Source organism: Mustela nivalis, assembly GCF_964662115.1.
Source record: "Mustela nivalis genome assembly, chromosome: 12".
Lineage (NCBI taxonomy): Eukaryota > Metazoa > Chordata > Mammalia > Carnivora > Mustelidae > Mustela > Mustela nivalis.
Genome location: NC_139031.1, coordinates 52190061 through 52210847, shown reverse-complemented (window position 1 = coordinate 52210847; position 20787 = coordinate 52190061). Strand labels below are relative to the sequence as shown.

The 20787-nt window shown below is 35.4% G+C and overlaps 1 protein-coding gene across 5 annotated transcripts in view; it reads left to right on the top strand.

The window, feature by feature from the left end:
- Window positions 1-20787, top strand: part of ABCB5 (ATP binding cassette subfamily B member 5) — a 157281-nt gene that overhangs the window by 83615 nt on the left and 52879 nt on the right. For all 5 annotated transcript variants that reach the window (XR_014301386.1, XM_082693823.1, XM_082693822.1 and 2 more), the window contains exons 18-19: window positions 12914-13075; window positions 18067-18201. Coding sequence is in view for 4 of the 5 variants with exons in the window: in XM_082693823.1 (XP_082549949.1) it covers window positions 12914-13075; window positions 18067-18201 (297 nt within the window). In the remaining variant the exon portion in view is untranslated. The remainder of the gene's footprint in view (window positions 1-12913; window positions 13076-18066; window positions 18202-20787) is intronic.

Below are 20787 nucleotides of genomic sequence, written 5' to 3'. Positions count from 1 at the left end.
TTAAATTATAGACCACTGATTTATTTTAGGATAGTGCTTCCTCTTTGAGAGCTCAGGTCCCCATTGAGTCTGACTAAGAAAGGGAAAAATAAATCACTGTAACTCCCAGAAAAATCTACAAATGCACTTGTACACCAAAATTTACATATAGTATATATTGAAGGGTTTATAGGTGCCCTGAGGCCATTCATGAGTCATTATTTTAGGTATAGTAAAGGAACAAATGGGTGATAGTAGCTAATCCTTATAATCCTTATAAGAGCCCCCAATAAGATATGAACACTTATTTTCCTATCTTACAGATTTGCACACTGAAGCACAGAGAGGTTGAATAACAGGTAGGCAACAATGAAGCCAAAATGTGGACCCAGACATGTTTCTTCAACTCATTCACATAGCCACCGGGCTATATTGCCTCAAGATTATACATCTGCTAGGAACTTAAACTAAATATTAATCCAGATCACCCTTCAAAACTAGCCCCTTATTAAAGATAGACTTACCATATGATCCAGCAATTCCACCTCTGGGTATATACCCAACAAAATTTAAAAAAGGAATTCAAACAGATATTTATATACTAGTGTTCACAACAGCATCATTCACAATAGCCAAAAGGTAGAAACAACCTAAATGCTCATTGACAGATAAATGGATAAACAAAATATAGGTATATACAATGGAATAGTACTCAGTCTTAAAAGGGAAGGAAATTCTGACACATGCTGCAGCATGGATTAACCTAAAAGATACTATTCTAACTGAAAAACAGATGCAAAAGGACAAATATTATGTGATTACATTTTTATTAGATATTTAGAATAGGCATGTTCATAGACAAAAAGTAAAATGGAGGTTATCAGGGTCTAAGGGAAGAGGGGAATGGGAAGTTATTGTTTAAAGAGGTATAGAGTTCCCCCCTGGGATGAAAAGTTCTGGAGTTAGATAGTGGTGATGGTTGCACAGCATTATGAATGTACTTAATACCAATAAATTATACACTTTAAAACGGTTGAAATGGGTTAAAATTTTATATGTATTTTACCAATAGAAAAAGAAAAAGAATAGCAATTTAAGCCTGAATATAAAAGAATGACACAGAAGGAATTGACCTCTCTGATCCAAGAGGACCCAACCCTTAAAAATAGTTAGAATGGCAAATTTCATGTTATATATATTTTACTGGAGTTAAAAAAAAACAAAAACAAAACAAAACAAAAAACAGGAAAAGAAAACACTAGGCTTTTTCTGAAACCACATTGCGTCCTTGGGAAAGAAACAAACCATACCCAAACTGAGGCTCCCATGTTAGCTTATAATAGACTCACTATTGTCCCCTTAAGCTGCTTATTTGGATCCTACTGTGTATATAGCTTATGGGTTTTCTTTCACAAATGGTTTTAAATCATTATTACTCAGCAGGATGTTTCAGAGTCTTAAAAAGATATAATAAAAAGTCTTAAAAATATAGCAAAATATTTTTCCATGATACAATAACTATCTTGGTAATTTCTGTAAATTTTAATTATTCCTAAGCCTCATCCTCCCCCATAAATAAGAAAACCTTCTATATAAAATATTAATTTTTCTAATTGCTACCAAATAAGATATCTCTAATATATCTCTCATATAATCTACATAATATATCTATATTATATAATATATCTCTAATATATAATCTATGTTATATAATAATATATTTCTAATATATTATTTGTTCATCAGTATTCTGGGCTAGATAAGATATTATTCCCTCCTGGAAGAAAGATGAGCTAATTATTGTAGCATTTTCTCTTCTTGCCCACCATCTACTTTATCATTAATTTTTTGTTGTAATTTCTCCACAGATATTTGCTTAATAAAGTTAACTGAAGGAGAAAGGTATTAAATGGCTATGAATAATTTTATCATTATCAATTATTAACTTCTTTGTTAACTTATTTAGAAGAGAGAATGGAGATATTTCAGGTTATAAAAAGAAAACATGGTACTATAGAGTACTGTTCCATATTCCTAATTAAGTAGTACATGTGGCCTCATCTCATCAAAGAGTTTAGATTTTGAATGTGTTTTACTCTACATAAAGAGTCTTAACCTTAGTGTGTGTGTGTGTGTGTGTGTGTGTATATATATATATTCTCACATGAGTAGATCCCTGCAAGCTGAAAACAAGAGGTTTGAGTAGGAGGTGAATCACTTATTAAATATGGCTTCTAAGGGGCTGATATTTTGCTATTTCCCACTCTGTTTTACAAAAGAGAAAGCATTTTCAGACAGGTGAAGTGGCCTTACAGTAATTCTACATTGTTCAGCTATGGAACCAGTGTTGACTCAGAAGAATGGCAAGCCAATTGACTTTCAACATCATAAGGTAGTTAAGACACCAAAAATGCTGTGTTTCCTTAAAACTGCCATAAAGACCTTTTTATAGCAGATGGTCAATTAAAATTCAGTAGCTCAAAGGGAAGAAATTTGTAAAACAGTAACGAGGTTTTTTGGACTGTTCTTGGAGTATTAGGGTACTAGCATTTTCCAGGAGCCTCTTTTTTTTTTTTTTTTTAAGATTTTATTTATTAATTAAGAGAGAGAGAAAGAGTGCACAAGCAGGGGAAGGGCAGAGGGAGAAGCAGACTCTCTACTGAGCAGGGAGCCCAACATAGGGTTCAATCCCAGGACCCTGAGGTGATGACCTCAGCTGAAGCCAGATGCCTAACTTACTTGAGTCAACCAGCCGCCCCTTCAGGAGCCTTTTGAGGAATGGAGGAAAGTAGAGACATAGGGTGGTTGAGCAGGACAGGCTCCAAAAATTCAAATGGCAACTAACTATTAGTTTGTATGGTTAATTTGAATCTGTTAAGCTTCCACATTAGCTTTTATTTGATAAAAGGATTTTGTAGCTTAAAAAAAAAAAAAAGAATTTGAAGATGACAAGACTGTATTACATCACGAAGTATATGTCATCAGTGACCCCAAATCCACCTGAGCCAACCTGCTAGGATGCAGTCAGTGGGAACTTGCCTTCCATAGGTTTCCCACCCCTTGCTTACTGTGGGACATGAGAACTCTGAGTTTACAGGCTTCAACAGAAAGTATATTACCCCTGTTAATTGACCCACCAGTCAAATTCAGACCCTCTCAAATGCTCACAGTTTTACATTGTTCTTTCTTTTCCTCTTGCTAACCTTTACTCAAGGCACATGACCACCACTGGTGAAAACCTTGCTAGCCTCCTCAGACCCTTATCTCTGCCCTAGTATTTCCATGAGGGATGCTTTAAAACAGCCTCTATTTCAAAGTGCAAGCTAATTACCTGGTGATTTATTGTTGTGCATGGAATTACAAAGTAATCTAAAAAAATGCCAGCAAAGTGTCAAGTAGAGACCTACCTTCCTGTTGACCTCTTTTTGGTTAAATACCTAATTGTCTGGCTTTTAACTTTGTTTAAACTATGAAGGAGGGGAGAAGATACTAGGAAGTTCTTTCAATTTGATACTCTCTGGAAGAACTAATAGCAACAAAGATATTGAAAATCTACCATATCTTCTCTGAGACATCTGAAAAAATCAGTGGAATGGATTCTACTACCTCCCTTATTTTTATAATACTTCTTGTTAAAACAACAACAACAACAACCACAACAAAAACCAAAGCATCAGCTCAAATTTCTTTGAGAAGTTTTCTACAAAGTCTTGATTTCCAAAATTTCTCCCATGTTTTAAGTCTGAAACAATTAGTGTTGTCTCCTATGGCTAGTACATCAGTTTTAGGTCTCATTTATGATGAGGTAGTGGAGCTCTATTTTTGTAGTGCACTTCATAGTACCTTAATTGTGTAAGATAATTGGAAGCCCATGTTATAAGTTTTTCAAAGCATAGTTTTTTCCCTTTTTATTTTGTAATTTTTTAAAATAACCTCTATTTCCAATGTGGGACTCAGATTTACAACCCCGAGATCAAGAGTTAAATGCTCTAGTGGCTGAGCCAGCCAGGGACCCCTAGTTTTTTACCTTTTAAAGTATTAGGCATTTTTTGTGGTTTGAAAGACTCAGACACTAATTCATGCTATAATAGATTAAACTATAATAAAATATATTAATATTAAATTATTAAATATTAAATTGTAATAAAATATATTAATCAAATATTTAAGTTTGGACCATAAGCCTGGCAGAGTAAAGATGGTACAGATGGGTACATGCAGTCCATTCCGGTCTGCAGGAACATCAGTGCTCACTAAGGCACAACTGCAGAAATGTCATCCCTTACTGTCAGTTTTCAGATGCCAGACAACAGCATTAACTTTTACAAAATAAGTAAACTTGTTCCATATGTAATGGCTAAGAAGTGAAGAAATATTAGAAGTGAGGTGTACAAAAATACCTGTGAAGTGAGCCTCCCATGAAGAAAAGAAGGTCTAGAAAATACAACCTGCATCAGGAAATTTTGTAATTCTGATTATGTTGTAAGACTGCACATGATTCTCAAATCTTTTCTAATTGCAGTCTCCTAATTGATTTTACAACTTCCTTTTCCCTACATTCTCCTTAGAGTATCTGTGTTATATGTGCCCTTTTATATATTTTAAGTAAATTTCATACATATTAATTTGCTTTGAGAAGTGTTTAATAGTATTGTGAAATCATTTAGCTAATTTGCAACATCTTACACCCTCATCAGTAAGGTTTGAGATCTGGTTGCTTTTCGAAAAATAACATTTAGGAGCTCAGTGGGTTAAGCCTCTGCCTTCAGCTCAAGTCGTGGTCTCAGGGACCTGGGATCAAGCCCTGCATCGGGCTATCTGCTTACCGCGGAGCCTGCTTCCCCCTCTCTCTCTGCCTGCTTCTTTGCTTACTTGTGATCTCTCTCTCTGTCAATAAATAAATAAAATCTTTTAAAAAAAGAAAAGAAAAGAAAACATTTGTCACCTTGAGGGAATGTAATTGAATAAGTGAGAGAGATATGAGCCAGGAGCCTGGGTGTCTGAGTATTTTCACCTTTGTACTAGTAGTCCTAATGCTTGCCTACTCAACAACATCATTCTATGTTCATTGCCTTTTGGGGTTCTGGAGGCCAGTCTTAGGGCCTCCAAGACCCAGCATACAGTTAAAATTAAAGTTTGAATGAGAAAAGTGGGATTACTATAGGCTGAATGTGTTATCTCTAAAAACTAGGCACATTAGACAAATTCAGACTGAGGGACATTCTAGAGTGTCTGACTGGTATTCCTCAAAACTATCAAGTTCATAAAAAATAAGGAATATCTGAGAAATTGTCACAGCGAAGAGGAGCCTGAGGAGACAAGATGGTTAAATGTAATGTATTGAGAAGGGGATCTGAGAGCAGAAAAAGAATAATAAGTAAAAATTAAGGAAATCTGAATAACATATGGAGTTTAACGTATTGATACTGGTTCATTTGTTGTAACAAATGCATCATAGAAATGTCAGATGTAGACACTGGGAGATACTGTGTGCAGGATATAGGAATACTGAAGTCTTTGCACATTTTCCCTAAATCTAAAACTATTCTAAAATAAAGTTTATTTTAAAAAAACTAAAGCAGGGGCGCCTGGGTTGCTCAGTCATTGGGCATCTGCCTTCAACTTGGGTCATGATCCCAGGGTCCTGGGAGGCTGCTTCTCCCTCCTCCACTTGTCCTGCTTGTGTTCCCTCTCTCGCTATCTCTGTCTCTGTCAAGTGAACAAATAAAATATTTTATAAATAGATAGATAGATAGGAAAAATAAAAATAAAGCCAAAAATAACATTTTACTAATTTTATTGTACCATTCATTAGGATGATTCTGTATAGCAAGACTTAGAATTACCACATACAAGTAAATAGGAAACTGAGGAAAACAAAAAGCAAACAATGAAAACTCTCTTCCCAATTATCTTTCACTTGTTAGTTTAATAAAATGTCTATATATTTGGCAATTTGAAAAATAAAGGAAGCACTAAACATTTTAGTGTTTTGACCTCTTTTCTGAGGACCATGTTACTCATAAATATAACCTAGAGAAATTCACATATGCTTTTAAGTGCCAATTAACAACATAATTATGTGTACATTATCAGACCATGCAGCAATTAAGAAAAATAAATCTTCCTACCTACAATACTGTTAGTTGCTCCTCAGTCCACTTTATCATTACATTTGCATTATGTTCATCAAAGTGCCTCAATCCCATTCAGAATTCTTAGAGAACTTCAAGAATGGCCAACTTGGGTGCTATAAATACAGATGCTTCTTTTGTTCGACATTGTTTAACAGATTTTTTTGAGATTTAACTGACTTAAACTGCACATATGAAAGTATACGATTAGAAAAGTTTGGGCATACATGTACACCTATGAAACCACCACAATCAACATAGAGAAAAAATCACTCCCCAAAATTTTCACATGCCTTTTGTAAACACTCCATTACAACCTTCCCTCTCCCCGCCCTGCCCCACTCTTATCAACTACTAATTTGTTCACTGCCAGTATAGATTACCATGTATTTTGTAGAACTTTGTGTAAACAGAATCATACGTTATGAATTCTGTCCTGCCTGACTTCTTGCACTCAACCTATTTGTTTTCAGACCTGTTGATTTTGTGAAAGGTATCAAGAGTTCCTCTTTATTGGTGAATAGTATTGCATTATATGGATGTACCACTGTTTGAGATGATTGGTATTGATGCACACTGAAGTTATTCAGTTTGTTTGCAGTTTTTGGATATTACATATAAAGTTACTCTGAACATTCATTTGTAAGTCTTCTGTGGACATGGACTTTTATTTCTCTTGGGTTAATATCTAGGATTTAAATGGACAGACCTTATGGTAGGAGTATGTTTAAATTTCAAATGAACTACCAAATTATTTTCCTTTTATATTCCTGTAATATATAAGAATTACAGCTAGTCCACATACTTGCCAGCACTTGGGATAACCAGGCATTTTAATGTTAGCCATTGGAATAAATTTTTATTTATTTTTTAAATCTTATTCTTGATAATCCATCTTGGGTTGAAAACAGAAGTCTGTCTTTTTTTTTTTTTTTAATACAACTTACTCCATTTTTTGAGGCACTGCTTTGATATTATCCTTTTCCAAAATACTCACTTTTTAAAAAAAATTTTTTTTAAGATTTTATTTATTTATTTGACAGATACAGATCACAAGTAGGCAGAGAGGCACACGGGGGGGGGGGTGGCTGGAGGGGGTGGAAGCAGGCTCCCTGCTGAGCAGAGAGCCCAATGTGGGGCTTCATCCCAGGACCTGAGATCATGACCTGAGCCGAAGGCAGAGGCTTCACCCACTGAGCCACCCAGGCACACCACTTTTTTATTTTTTATAAAATTTAGAAACCACCCATCTTTTAAATCATATACAATAAACTGTCAGAGGCTATATTTATAAATATTGTTTAGAGTGCCTGGTGGCTCAGGCACCCTATGTGGGGCTCGATCCCAGGACCCTGAGATCATGACCTGAGCCAAAGGCAGCGGCTTAACCCACTGAGCCACCCAGGCGCCCCTAAGATCACTCTTAAAGATCAGTAATTCTCATCATTATCTGCATTTCAACAGAGGGAGTTTAAATAGGTATACTTGGTTCATGTGTAAAACTGTTACAAAGACATATACTTGTCAAATGAAGGCCTATCTTTAGTGCTGGTACAAGATACAGGGAAAAGAAAATTTGCAAGGTATGGGAAGCAGTCATGCAAAGGGCTTTAGTCACGTTAATAGGAACACATCATGCCACAAAGATGCAGCAGAATTTGTGGACATAAGAGTATTAAAATGACCTGAGTTATGTTGTAGCATTGCCACCTATCCTCTATATGGACTGGCACCCATTAATTTCTCTGAGCCCCAATTTTCCTGTCTCTCAGAAACCTATCTTCCCAGATGGCTCATAGGACTGTGTGAGCAAAACCAAACAGAGGAATGTTATAGAACATTTTACACTCTAACATTCTTTAAAATATATTTTCAAAAGAATTATTTTTGCCATCAGTAGTTAATAGTTAATATGTAATATTGTTTAGCTCATTGATGGATGATATTTTATGGCCTTCCTATTTCTTTATTAAAGAAAACAAAACTGGGGGTGCCTGGTGGGTCAGTTGGTTAAGTGTCTGCCTTTGGGTCAGGTCAGGATCTCAGGGTTCTGAGATAGAGCCCCACATTGGGCTCTCTGCTCAGCAGGGAGTCTGCTTCTCCCTTTCCCTCTGTGCTCACTTGCTCTTTCCCTCTCAAATAAATAAATAAATCTTTTTCTAAAAAAAAGATAAAGCTAGTGTGAGTCACCTGAAATTAAAATTATATACATACACATATATATGTATGTAATATTTAACATATTTATATTCAGATGTCTTGAGTAAAAAACCATATTAACAAAAGTAATTCAAAATATCATGTCTATATTTATTCATTATAGCATACAGTAATTTTTACCTTGATCATTTTACAATGTCTTATATCTCAAAAACATGGTAAGATTGGCTTCTAGGGAAAAAAAAAATAGAATCTAAGTGTTGAGAAAGACTTGAAAATCCGATATCCATATGTAGATACAGAGTGTTGGGTAATTTATAAAGAGCAAATATTATTTATATAAACAATTTCCCCATTCTGAAACTTCCAACAAGAGAAGAAATGATACTTAGCATTGCTTTATATGAACTAGTCCCAAATATTCTATTCCTAGTCCCATGACCTTCCATTCTTCACACACCTCTGCTGTATGTGAACCTCAGTATTTTTTCAGAAATCCATGTTCTGTTAGGCCCAAATGCCTGGTCTTGCCATAGCCTCTGTCATAATTGCCCCTCCTCTCTCTTTCCCACTTGGCAAACCTTTGTCCAAACTTGACTCAAAAATCATCTATTTGACAATGTTCCTCTATTCAACTAAACAGTTAATTATGTCTGTGCTAAATATTTTTATATAGCTTCTGTTGTATACTTACTACTTTATGTTGTAATTCTTTTTTTGTCCCCCCCCCCATTACTTCTCTCTGTCAAGGGCTTTGGAATTGCCCTCAATACATACTCAAGAGTCTCCAACTTGAAGATGTTTGATTAATGATTTAAAATAAGTTATTTATGGGATGCGTCGGTGGCTCAGTTTGTTAAGTGTGTGACTCTTGATTTCAGCTTGAGCCATGATCTCAGGGTCATGAGATTGAGCCCCACATCGGACTCCATGCTGATCCTAGAATCCTAGAGCCTGCTTAGTATTCTCTCTTTCCCTTCCCACTCCCCCTTCTCCCCAGGTGCATGTACTCTCTCTCTCTCCCTTAAAAAAAAAAAAAAAAAAAAAAAAATTAGTTATTTCCTAAGAACTTCCCATGTACAGAACATGGTACCAAAAACATTAATCTGCACAATAACCTTAAAATATAGGTGACATATTTCCCCATTTAACAAATGGGGAAACTAAGACTCAGGGGGTTTAAATATCTAGTCTGACACCACAAATCCAGAAATTGACAGAAAAATGATTCAAACCTAGGATTTGTGATTCTAGAGAACACAAATAATGAAGAAATTCTTGAAAATTATGTTTTCCTGCTGTGCCTGGGTAGCTCAGTCATTTAAGCATCTGCCTTCAGCTCAGGTCAAGATCCCAGGGTGGTGGGATTGAGCCCCACATCAGGCTCCCTACTCAGCAGGCAGTGTGGTTTCTCCCTTTCCATCTCCTGCTCCTCCTGCTTGTTCTCTGACTTTCCCTCTGTCAAATAAATAAGTAAACTCACCAGAGAAAAAAGAAAAAATTGGGTTTTCCTTTATAAACATGATACACTATATATGAGATTGTTTACTATTTGTAGTTAATTAGCATGTAATACAATAGTTATGTGCATCATTATATATCTCAGAGTATCTATAGTATGAATTGTTATTGAAACAGTAGACTGTTCCTATACCGTGAGTCTTCTTAGTCTATAGTTCATAAAACTTCCTTAGCTATTCGTGCAGTGTGATGTTCTGCTTTCAATCTAAAAAATCAGTGGAAATTTGATGAAATTATCTCATTATCTCATACTTTTAGAAAAGAAGAATGAAATTGGGCTGCTGAAGGTAGAAACAACTATCTGTATTATCTAGTCTGTGTGATAGGAGATGTAGGTTAAATATAATACACATTTAGATGCTTTGAATAATTACAGAGTCCCATTATTATAATGTTATTGAGTCATGACAGGGAGAGATCCAACCTTGGAAAGATGTTAAACTATCCTTTTTCCCCCTTTTTAAAATCTGCTTGTTTTAAGGACTCTTAATATCTATGCTTGACACAGACCAGGAAAGATACACCTATTTGGAAATCTTTTTACTTTTATCAGTGGTCAGGGCCAGCTACATAGTTTGTGAAACCCAGTGAGAAATGAAAATGTGGGGCCTCTTTATCAAAAATTACCAGGAATTACGAGATGACAACAGCAGAGCACTAAACCAAGAGTGGGACCCTTTTAAACTATGGGGCCTTGAGCAACTGAATAATTCATATACCATGAAACTGGTCTCTACTGCCACCATGACTAGGAGGAACTTTTGAGTGATAGAGTGACTTACCCTCACTTCTGAGCTTTAAGTGTCATTCCTCCTTACTAACCCAAATAATAACATTCTTAGTTGGCATGGTTGAGTACAAAACATGCATACATGCACACACACACACACACACACACACACAGACACATCAGGAATGTATATACCTACATTGAATATGTATATATGTATGGATGTACTCTTGACATAAATATATTTTTACATGTGTATGTATATTTACAGATGACTATATTTCAAAAACCTAAATTAGTAACAATATCTGCTTAATGCAGAAGTCTAGTTGTTTTTTTTTTTTTTTAAGATTTTATTTATTTGCTTGACAGAGATCGCAGGTAGGCAAAGAGGCAGGCAGAGGGAGACGGGGGAAGCAGTCTCCCCAGTGAGCAGAGAGCATGACGCAGGGCTCGATTCCAGGATCCTGGGATCATGACCCAGAACAAAGGCAGAGGCTTTAACCCACCGAGCCACCCAGGCACCCCAGAAGCCTAGTTTTGATGATTTGTAGTATCTCTATCCCCAATCCTGTTTCCCTAAATAATTTTAAAAATTAAAGTCCAGGTAGAGTACCTAAGTGAGGTAGTTAACCACCTCTCTATTGCCATTTGGAACCTGAATGATATATATGATTTCACTGGAACTTTTCTTTATTTTTTTAATTTAAATTCAATTAGCCACGGTAATAAATACATCAGTAGTTTTTGTAAGAGGGTGCTTCTTTCTCCAAATGCTCACCAATATTTGTTGTTCCCTGTTGTTCCCTTGTTAATTTTAGCCATTCTGACTGGCATAAGGTAGTATCTCATTGTGTTTATGATTTGTAGTTCCCTGATGGCAAATGATGTGGAGCATTTTTTCATTGTAATATTATGTGACTAAGTCCTCAAAAAAGAATATATAAATAAGTCCTGAAAATTAACAAGAATAAGACAGTTCCAACAGAAAACCAAGCAAAACCTGACAATTCACAGCAGAGAATATCCAAATCATCATCAGCCATGCAAAAAGTTGTTCAACTTTATCAGTCATCAGGGAAATCCAAATAAAGCCACAATATGATAGTACCCACCTACCAAAGACAAAAAGTACCAAGTGTTAGTGAGAATAGAGTAGCCATAACTATCCTGCATTTTGGGAGTTTATAATTTGGGACAACCACTTTAAAAAGCTGTTTGGCAGAATCTAAAAAAACTGGGTCGTTCTTCTCCTTAGTATGTAACTTGTAGAATTCTCTGCATATATTTTCATCCAATAAACGTGTATAGGAATCTATTCATAATAGAAAAAAACCTGGAACTTCCCAAATGCCAATCAGCAATAGTATGGATAAATTGTGGTATATACAAATGGAATTTTGCTCAGTAATAAGAATGAATGATCTGCAACTAAATACAACAAAATGGATGAATATCAAAAAACATAATGTTGAACAAAAATTCACAGATACAGAGGGGTATATACTGCATGGTCCCACTTACATAAAATACAACAGAAAATTAAAACTAATCTATACTGTTTAAAGTCAGGATAGTGATTACCTATCACTAGTGGTGTGGATAAACAGTGACAGTGATTGAACAGAGCCTGAAGAGAGTTTCAGAGTACTGGTAATGACCTTTTTAAAAAATGGATGTTATGCATCTGGATGTATTTTTTTGTCAAATGCACTGATCTATGCATTTACAAGTACTTTTCCATATCTGTAAGAAACTTGTGAAAAAGTTAAAAATATGTATTATCTTGAATTCATACCCAACTAGTTAAGTAATAGCCCCATTTTAGAGATGAAGAAAATAGTTTAAGTTACTTTTAGTTACTAATAGCCAGGCAATTATTACATAGCTCAGATTAAATGATCTTTAGTTTCCTGTCTAGTTCAAGATACTGTAATTTTACAAGTCCACCAAATTAGAATCTAATTAACTTTCAGATTTTCTTTTTATTCTAATTTTCATTCACCTTCCTAATCTATTAAAGTCCAAATTTCAATATGCACAGATAAGTTTCCTTGATATTTAAAATAATACTACAGGGGCACCTGGGTGGCTTAGCTGGTTAAGCATCTGATGTTGATGTTGGCTCAAGTCATGATCTCAGGGTTGTGAAATCAAGCCTCATGTTTGGCTCTGCACTCTGAGGGGAGTCTACTTGAGATTTTCTCTCTCCTTCTTCCTCTGCCCCTCCCTCTTACTTGTGTGTGCACCCTTTCTCTCTCTCTCTCTCTCTCTCTCTCAAATAAATAAATCTTTAAAAAATATATACTACAATAGGCTTTCTTGAATATTGCAGAATTTGTTATTTATATTAATTTCTTATTTATTTTTTATACTTACTTTTTTGTAGGCAAGCAAACGTCGGACTACAATTGTCATAGCACACCGACTTTCCACTATTCGAAATGCAGATCTCATTGTGACTCTGAAAGATGCGATGGTGGTGGAAAAAGGAACACATGCTGAACTAATAGCAAACCAAGGTCTATATTATTCACTTGCAATGTCACAGGTATGTTTATGTTATATAATGCTATGTTAGCAGAGTTTTTTTTTTTTTTAACTTTTCAGAGATCATACCACAGAAGTATTGAATCATCATCTCAGTTTTCAGAAAGCAACCAAGGAATTCCTCAATGAAGAAATTCACTGTGATTAATATCTTCAGCATTGTGCTAGATAATATGAAAATTAAAGAATTAATGGCTACATAGCACCTAATAATTGCTGGGCGCACTGCAAATAGGCTTCAAAGCTTGTACATGGCAGATCCAGAACAGTCTAACTCTATATACTGTCATCTTCTCATTAGAACACAAATTTAACACACAATCTCTGAAAACTTAGTTGCAGAGGCAAAATGCAGAATCCTGCATATGGATGTTACAAAAGGTAGAAATAACCAAAACTCGTAGGGAGAAGGGAAGCTACATTACCCATGGAAGGTTTCATGAAGAAGTCTTGAAGGCTAGAGGTGGGAGTTAGAAGAGGAAGAGAAGTCTGGGTGGAGAAGCACCACAGATGTAACAAGGAATTTAGTGTGCAACAAACAGAAAAACCAGCCTTCCTCCCACAAGTAAAAATGAATGTTGGGAACATAATCAAAAACAGTTGTATTAGGAAGGCAAATCATGGAAATTCTTATTTTTTTTAAGATTTTATTTATTTATTTGACAGAGATCACAAGTAGGCAGAGAGAAAGGAAGGGAAGCTGGCTCCCTGCCGAGCAGAGAGCCCGATGCGGGGCTTGATTCCAGGACCCTGGGATCATGATCTGAGCCAGAGGCAGAAGATTTAATCCACTGAGCCACCCAGGCACCCCCAAATCATGGAAATTCTTAGAAACCAGGCAGAGAGTTATTTTTTTACTCTGACTTACTTTACTGTATCAGAATCACTTAACGCATTGCCTGCCACATAGTAGGCATTCAATAAATGTTTGCTGAATAAAAGGATATATATAAAAATGTATGTTATATAAACCACACTCTCTCAGGTAGACTAGAAAGCTTATCAATCAAAAGCTTTAGCCAATCAAAAGGAGGCATGATAATGCTGATAAAGCTGAAGGCACTCTGGCAAATTCTTTTTTTCAGATCCACATTTCAGCATGCCAGGTGATCTCGCATATTTTTTTCATTAGGACACATTAATATAAATTGTAGGAATTAGGCTGTAGCTAACTTCCTCCTTCTGGCCCAGGTCTTCTCTTGACCTGGAAGGCAGTCTTCTTTTCAAGGGGTCATGTACAGACAACAAATCTCACCACTTTGCAGTTTATTTTACTTCTTCAACTTTCTGATTACATTTTTTTTAAGATTTTAATTATTTATTTGACAGAGATCACAAGCAGGCAGAGAGAAAGGAGAAAGCAGGCTCCCCACAGAGCAGAGAGCCCGATGTAGGGCTCGATCCCATGACCCAGGGATCATGACCCGAGCCAAAAGCAGAGGTTTTAACCCACTGAGCCACCCAGGCACCCCCTGATTACATTTTTTATGTTAATATTATTATTCCATATATAAAAGACCTATATAACTCAACATGAGAAAAAAACAAATCCAATTTTAAAATGGCAGAAAATATAAGTAGACATTTATCCAAAGAAGACATTCAGATGCCCAACATGAAAAGCTGCTCAATATTACTCATCATCAGGAAAATACAAATCAAAAATATGATAAGATATCACCTCACATGTGTCAGAATGGCTAAAATAAAAACCACAAGAAACAAGTGTTGGTGAAAATGTTGAGAAAAAGGAAACTTCATGCACTATTGATAAGAATGCAAACTGGTGGAGCCACTGTGGAAAACTGTATGGCAGGTCCTCAGAAAGTTAAAAATAGAATTACCCTCTGACCCAGTAATTGCACTACTTAATATTTAGCAAAAAAAAAAAAAAAAATACAAAAACACAAATTCAAAGGAAAACATGCACCCCTGTGTTTATTGCAGCTTTATTACAATAGCCAAATTATGGAAGCAACCCCAGTGTCCATTGATTGATAAATGGATAAAGAAGATGTGGGTGTGTGTGTGTGTGTGTGTGTGTGTGTGTGTGTGTGTGGTGGAATATTATTCAGCCATAAAAAATAATGAAATCTTGCCATTGGCAACAACATGGATGGAACTAGAGAGAATAATGTTCAGTGAAATAGGTCAGTCAGAGAAAATCAAATGCCATTTCACTTATATGTGGAATTTAAGAAACAAAACAAATAAGCAAAGGGAAAAAGAGAGAGAGAGAAGCCAAGAAAGAGAGTCTTCAACTATAGAGAACAAATTAATGGTTACCAAAGGGGAGGTGGGTGGGGGAAGAAGGGAGGGTAAATTAAATAGGTGATGGGGATTAAAGAACACACTTATCATGACCAACACTGAGTAATGTATAGAATTGTTGACTCACAATAGTGTACATGTAAAACTAATATAAAGCTGTATGTTAACTATACTGGAATTAAAATTTAAAACTTGATAATTTTCACAAATTAGAAAATTTAGAAAGTTATGATCCTCCATCTCATCATCAAACTCAAAACTTCACATTTAAAACCTTAGATTTCTCCACAATGTTAGAATAAGTTATTTTTAAACATCTGCTATAAAGCAGGGATAGTCTTTAAAAAGTTTGAAAATATAATCTTATATTGATTCAAAAACTGCCAGTTCCAATTTTATTTCACATTAGACCATATTCTACTTTAAAAATTAAAGTTAGCTGTTATATGCAAGTTGAATTTGCATGATTTTCTTTCCAGAGTAGACTTAATAAGTTATGAAATTATGAATTTCAATATTTTCAAACTAAAAAGTATAATAATAGAAGAAAATTGCTATGGTTAAATTAACCCTATTTTGAAATTTTTTTAAAAAACCAGTACACTCAGATCTTTCTTTGAAGTAACATGTCTTGATTTTTCATTATAACTAAACAAAAACTCCATTATTAGGTCTTAGATTAAAGAGTTTCACAGTGTAAGGAAAATAAAAATGGAATGTTTGTGATATAAATGTATAAATACTTAAAATGCCCTATTCTAAATGGATTAGTAGTCTCTCATTACCTAAAATAATGTTCATTCTGATAAAACAATACCATTTTAATATTCAATGAACAACTACAATATTCTGGGTACTGCATAGTAAATATAACATCCATGATATCTCCATAGACAGGAACTCATTTCTGAAACACTAGAAGTGCGTATTTACCGCTGTGCCTATAGTGTCCAAATGAATCAGTTTATTAGAATCCATGTGTCCCTAAGTACTAAGAAGTTAATATTGCTAAGGGAATCAATTCTAGGAAACAGAATAGTAGTGGTTAGGATTATGGGCTCTGGAGACATTATAAATTTGAAAATCGTGACTCTGCCACTTAACAGTTTTAGGACATTAGGTGAGTTATTTAAATTCTCTGTGCCTCAGTTTGCTTATCTTTAACATGGGGAAAATAATAGTAAGTTATTTATGAATTACTGTGAATATTAAATGAGTCATTCATGTAAAGTGCTTAGAATCTATGTTGGCATACTAGATTTTATTATATTACTATACTAATATTATTCAGTCAAACTTTTTGAAAGTTGAAATCATGAAGATTAATGCTATAATTATTTACCTTGAACATACATGATAATTTCCAGACCTATTCCTTTAGTCATACATGATTATTTTCAGACCTATTCCTTTAGTGACTTTTCACATGAAAATTAAATAAAAACAAAGTAAAGATAGATACATACCAAAACTTCTTGTCATCATTATTTTGTCTAGCAGCCTTCGCAGGAAAAGAACTTGTCTTTGATCTGTTAAAGAAACTTCTTAGAAAAATTGATTATGAGAAGAGGTCAAATTTTTATTTTAAACTTGCCACAAAGGAAATAGCTCTTGTAAAAAGACAAATAAAGGATTTCTTGGTAGTGAAATTTATAGAAAAAAAGAGAAAGTGATAGCATAGAAGAAAGTCTGATTAAAGATGTTAGGATACTATAAGGCTGGTTAAAATTTACTGTACTTTGAAATGCCTGATTAACAGTTGTTAAGCTTGTCAAAGAGTCACAGTCACTGAAAAGACTTCCACGTACATATTCTCATTTGCATCTAAATCCACCTAAGACTTTTTGTCTCCACTCCCCACCCCGGTCTGGGACACCATCATCCAAACCGAGCTGCTCATTTCTGTCTCGTCTCCCATCCCGTCTTTTCATGGAGAAGCCACAGAATCACTTACACCACATTCAGAGGAGCAGGAAATATGTAATTTCTTTATTTCACTAAATTTGGTCTCATTTCTCCTAATAGCAAGAAAAGCAAAAACTAGACTTAGAGCAATCTGATTTAGAACTTTATCTTATCAAAAAAAAGAAAAAAAAAAAAAAAACTTCATCCTATCCAGTGATTTAAACAGTTGTTTTTTGTTGTAGGTGGGTTTTGTTTCGTTTTCTTTTTAAGTTAACTTGATGTCTCTGGGAATTTTTATTCTCTAGGAACTGGTCCTACTGATTTTGCTTTCTGAACAGTTTGGAATGGGCAGGAGTTGCTGGCCTGGAAAGTGTTCCTGCCTCCTGAGATCTCTCTCAGGCCCAGGGCTAGCATCACATTTAAGTGCCTAGTGATATTTTATAAATTTACAAGCTCTACAAGCTCTGTAGGTAGCAGCAGAGTCAGAAAGAGCATTTGAGTCGTCTCCCTCATGAAGATCTTTTTACTAAAATCTGTCCCTACTAATGGAATAATTGTTTTGAACTAAGGCATTGTTTTTTCCAGTTAAAGTACAGGTCTTTGGAAAAGAAGCCACAATAAGCTCTTGTCACTCATTAATATTTTAGTAAAAGTTGGACTTACTATCTCTCTACCAAGCCTGAAAACTTCAGCGAGAGCTGTACAAGAATATATCACTTTCAGTATCAAAGGCAATACAGTTTTAGAGGGGTGCTTAAGAAAAGTCCTGAATTTTGAAAACATTGTTCTAATAGTAACATATATTCTTCATTTAAGGATATTAAAAAAGCTGATGAACAGATGGAATCAATTTCTACTGAAATAAGTATCAACTCCGTTCCTCTGTGCTCTGTGAAGAGCAGCAAGTCAGACCTTCCTAACAGGTCTGAGGAATCCATCCAGTATAAAGAGGTAATGGGTAATGGTTTAAGTTTTATTCACATGTTCTCCAATTAATTTTTATTTAACTCTTATAATATTTAGAATTTATGATAAAATGTTACTATAACAGTAAGTGTACAAAACATAAGTCTTTCCCAAATTTCACTATAATATCACTGTGATGCTTTAAGAAAGTGGCCCTCAAACAAGACCATATATGTCACAGGCCATTTTGGGGTCAAGAAAACTCTTAAGAATGGGCTTGTTCTTCTTTTTCTAGTTCCTTTAGGTGTAACAGGAATTGGCTAGTGAAAATTCAGAGAACTTTAAGGAATGCAGAGGTAGGAGATAAAAGTAGAAACCACTACTGAGGTTAAAATAGAGATCCAAGGAAGAGTCTCATTTTTTTCCCCCTGTCAAGGCTGAGATTCATGCCTTGGTTCAGATGACACAGCTTTGGTTCAGTGGATAGCAGAGAAGTTGCTAAGGTACCTCACTGGTGGAGTTTGCTGGAAATCTGTACTGTTGCATACCAGAACCTACTGGGTAACAAGAGAAGCTACGGGGTACTGTTGGAAGCAGGAGCTGGAGAGGTTGCCCTCTGCAGGAGTCAAGTACAGTTCCATGTGTAAGCAGGTGCAAGCATTAGTCACTTGACAAAAACACAGACCAGTGCTGTCTGGGTCCCCTGGTTACACCTCTCCTGGCCAAGCCAAGAGCTGGAGAAAGCATTTGCTGGCCAAACATAGGAGAAAACTGTGCTCAGCAGGCACCTACTCTGACAAAACTCTGCAAGCAGAGTAGCAGAGAGAAAAGCTTATCATGGAGGAGCCTTCTCAGAAAGCCACCAGAAAGAGAAGAAAAATTCCCTCCTTGTGCAACATTTTTCCAGTACCCTTAACATACAAGGCTTGACATCTTACTAAATGGTAAAGGAAAAATGTTTATAAGGCAAAAGGTGGATTTAGACCCAAGAGGAAATAAATCAGTAACCATGACAGAGATGGTATTATTTTAAATAAGGGGAATAGCTAATATAATGGCCTGGAGTTGGGGGTCACATTGATTAAGAAGAAAGGGATGAGCAGAGAGCTGTGTGAGATATTCAGGGACCACATCTGTAGCACTTTGTAGACCATAATGTGTGTGTGTATAGATATATATATAGCAGTGTTAAATGGAAATATTTTATTTTAAGGTTCCTAACTGATATGCAATATTACTTGAAGGTAGACTATGACCTTACTAGTAGTCAAAGTTGATTTCAGAGCCAAAAAAAAAAAAAAAAAAGGAATAAAGAAGGTTTTTTCATAATTTTAGAAGGATCAGTTTGGGCACCTAGGTGGCTCACTCATTGTCTGCCTTCAGCTCAGGTCATGATCCCAGGGTCCTGGGATTGAGCCCCACATCAGGCTCCCTGCTCAGCGGAAAGCCTGCTTCTCCCTCTCCCACTCCCCCTGCTTCTATTCCCTCTCTCTCTGTGTCCCTCTCTGTCAAATAAATAAAATCATTTTAAAAAAATAAGTAAAAGAATCAATTTATCAAGAACTGAAAAGAGTAATAAAAATCACAATTTTATTCAGAGATTTCAATACATCTCTTAAATATTGATAAAACAAGTAGAGAAAATTTGGCAGAGAAATTGCACTACTTGATATTTACCCCTAAAGATACAAATGTAGTGATCCGAAGGGGCATGTGCACCCAAATGTTTATAGCAGCAGTGTCCACAAGAGCCAAACTATGGAAAGAACCTAGATGTCCATCAACAGATGAATGGATAAAGAAGATGTGGTATAGATATACAATGGAATACTATGCAGCCATCAAAAGAAATCTTGCCATTTGTGATGATGTGGATGGAACTAGAGGGATCAGGAGGGAGACAAACCATAAGAGACTCTTAATCTCACAAAACAAACTGAAGGTTGCTGGGGGGAGAGGAGGAATGAAGAGGTTGGTTGAATTATGGACTTCAGGGAGGGTATGTGAAATGGTGACTGCTGTGAAGTGTGTAAACCTGGCGATTCACAGGCCTGTACCCCTGGGGCTAATAATACATTATATGTTAATAAAAAATTAAAAAGGAAAAAAAATTCAGGGATATAGATGACTTTAATAGCATTCTCAACCAGCTTAACCTAATAGAAATTTATATAAGTCTCCATGTATCAGCTGAAGAATACACATTCTTCTCAAATGCATCTGCAACATTTATTGACCATATTCTAAGCCATAACACAATATATTTTTTTTAATCCATATAATTCACAGTGTATTACTTAAGCTATGTAGAATTACATCAGAAATCAAAAACAGAGGGAAGCCTGGCTAGCTCAGTTGGTAGTGCGTGCAATTCTTGATCTTGGAGTTGTAGGTTCAAGTCCCATGTTAGGTGTATAGATTAGTTAAAAATAAAATCATTTTTTTAAAAAAGAAGAAAAAAGAAAAAGAAATCAAGAACAGAAGGTGGTCTAGAAATCTTTAAATACTTGGAAGCTAAACAACTCACTTCTAAATAATACATGGATCAAAGAAGAAAGGAGAAATTCAAAAGTATTTTGAACTGAATTAAAATGAAACCAAACATAATCAAAATGTATCCTGTGATCCAGC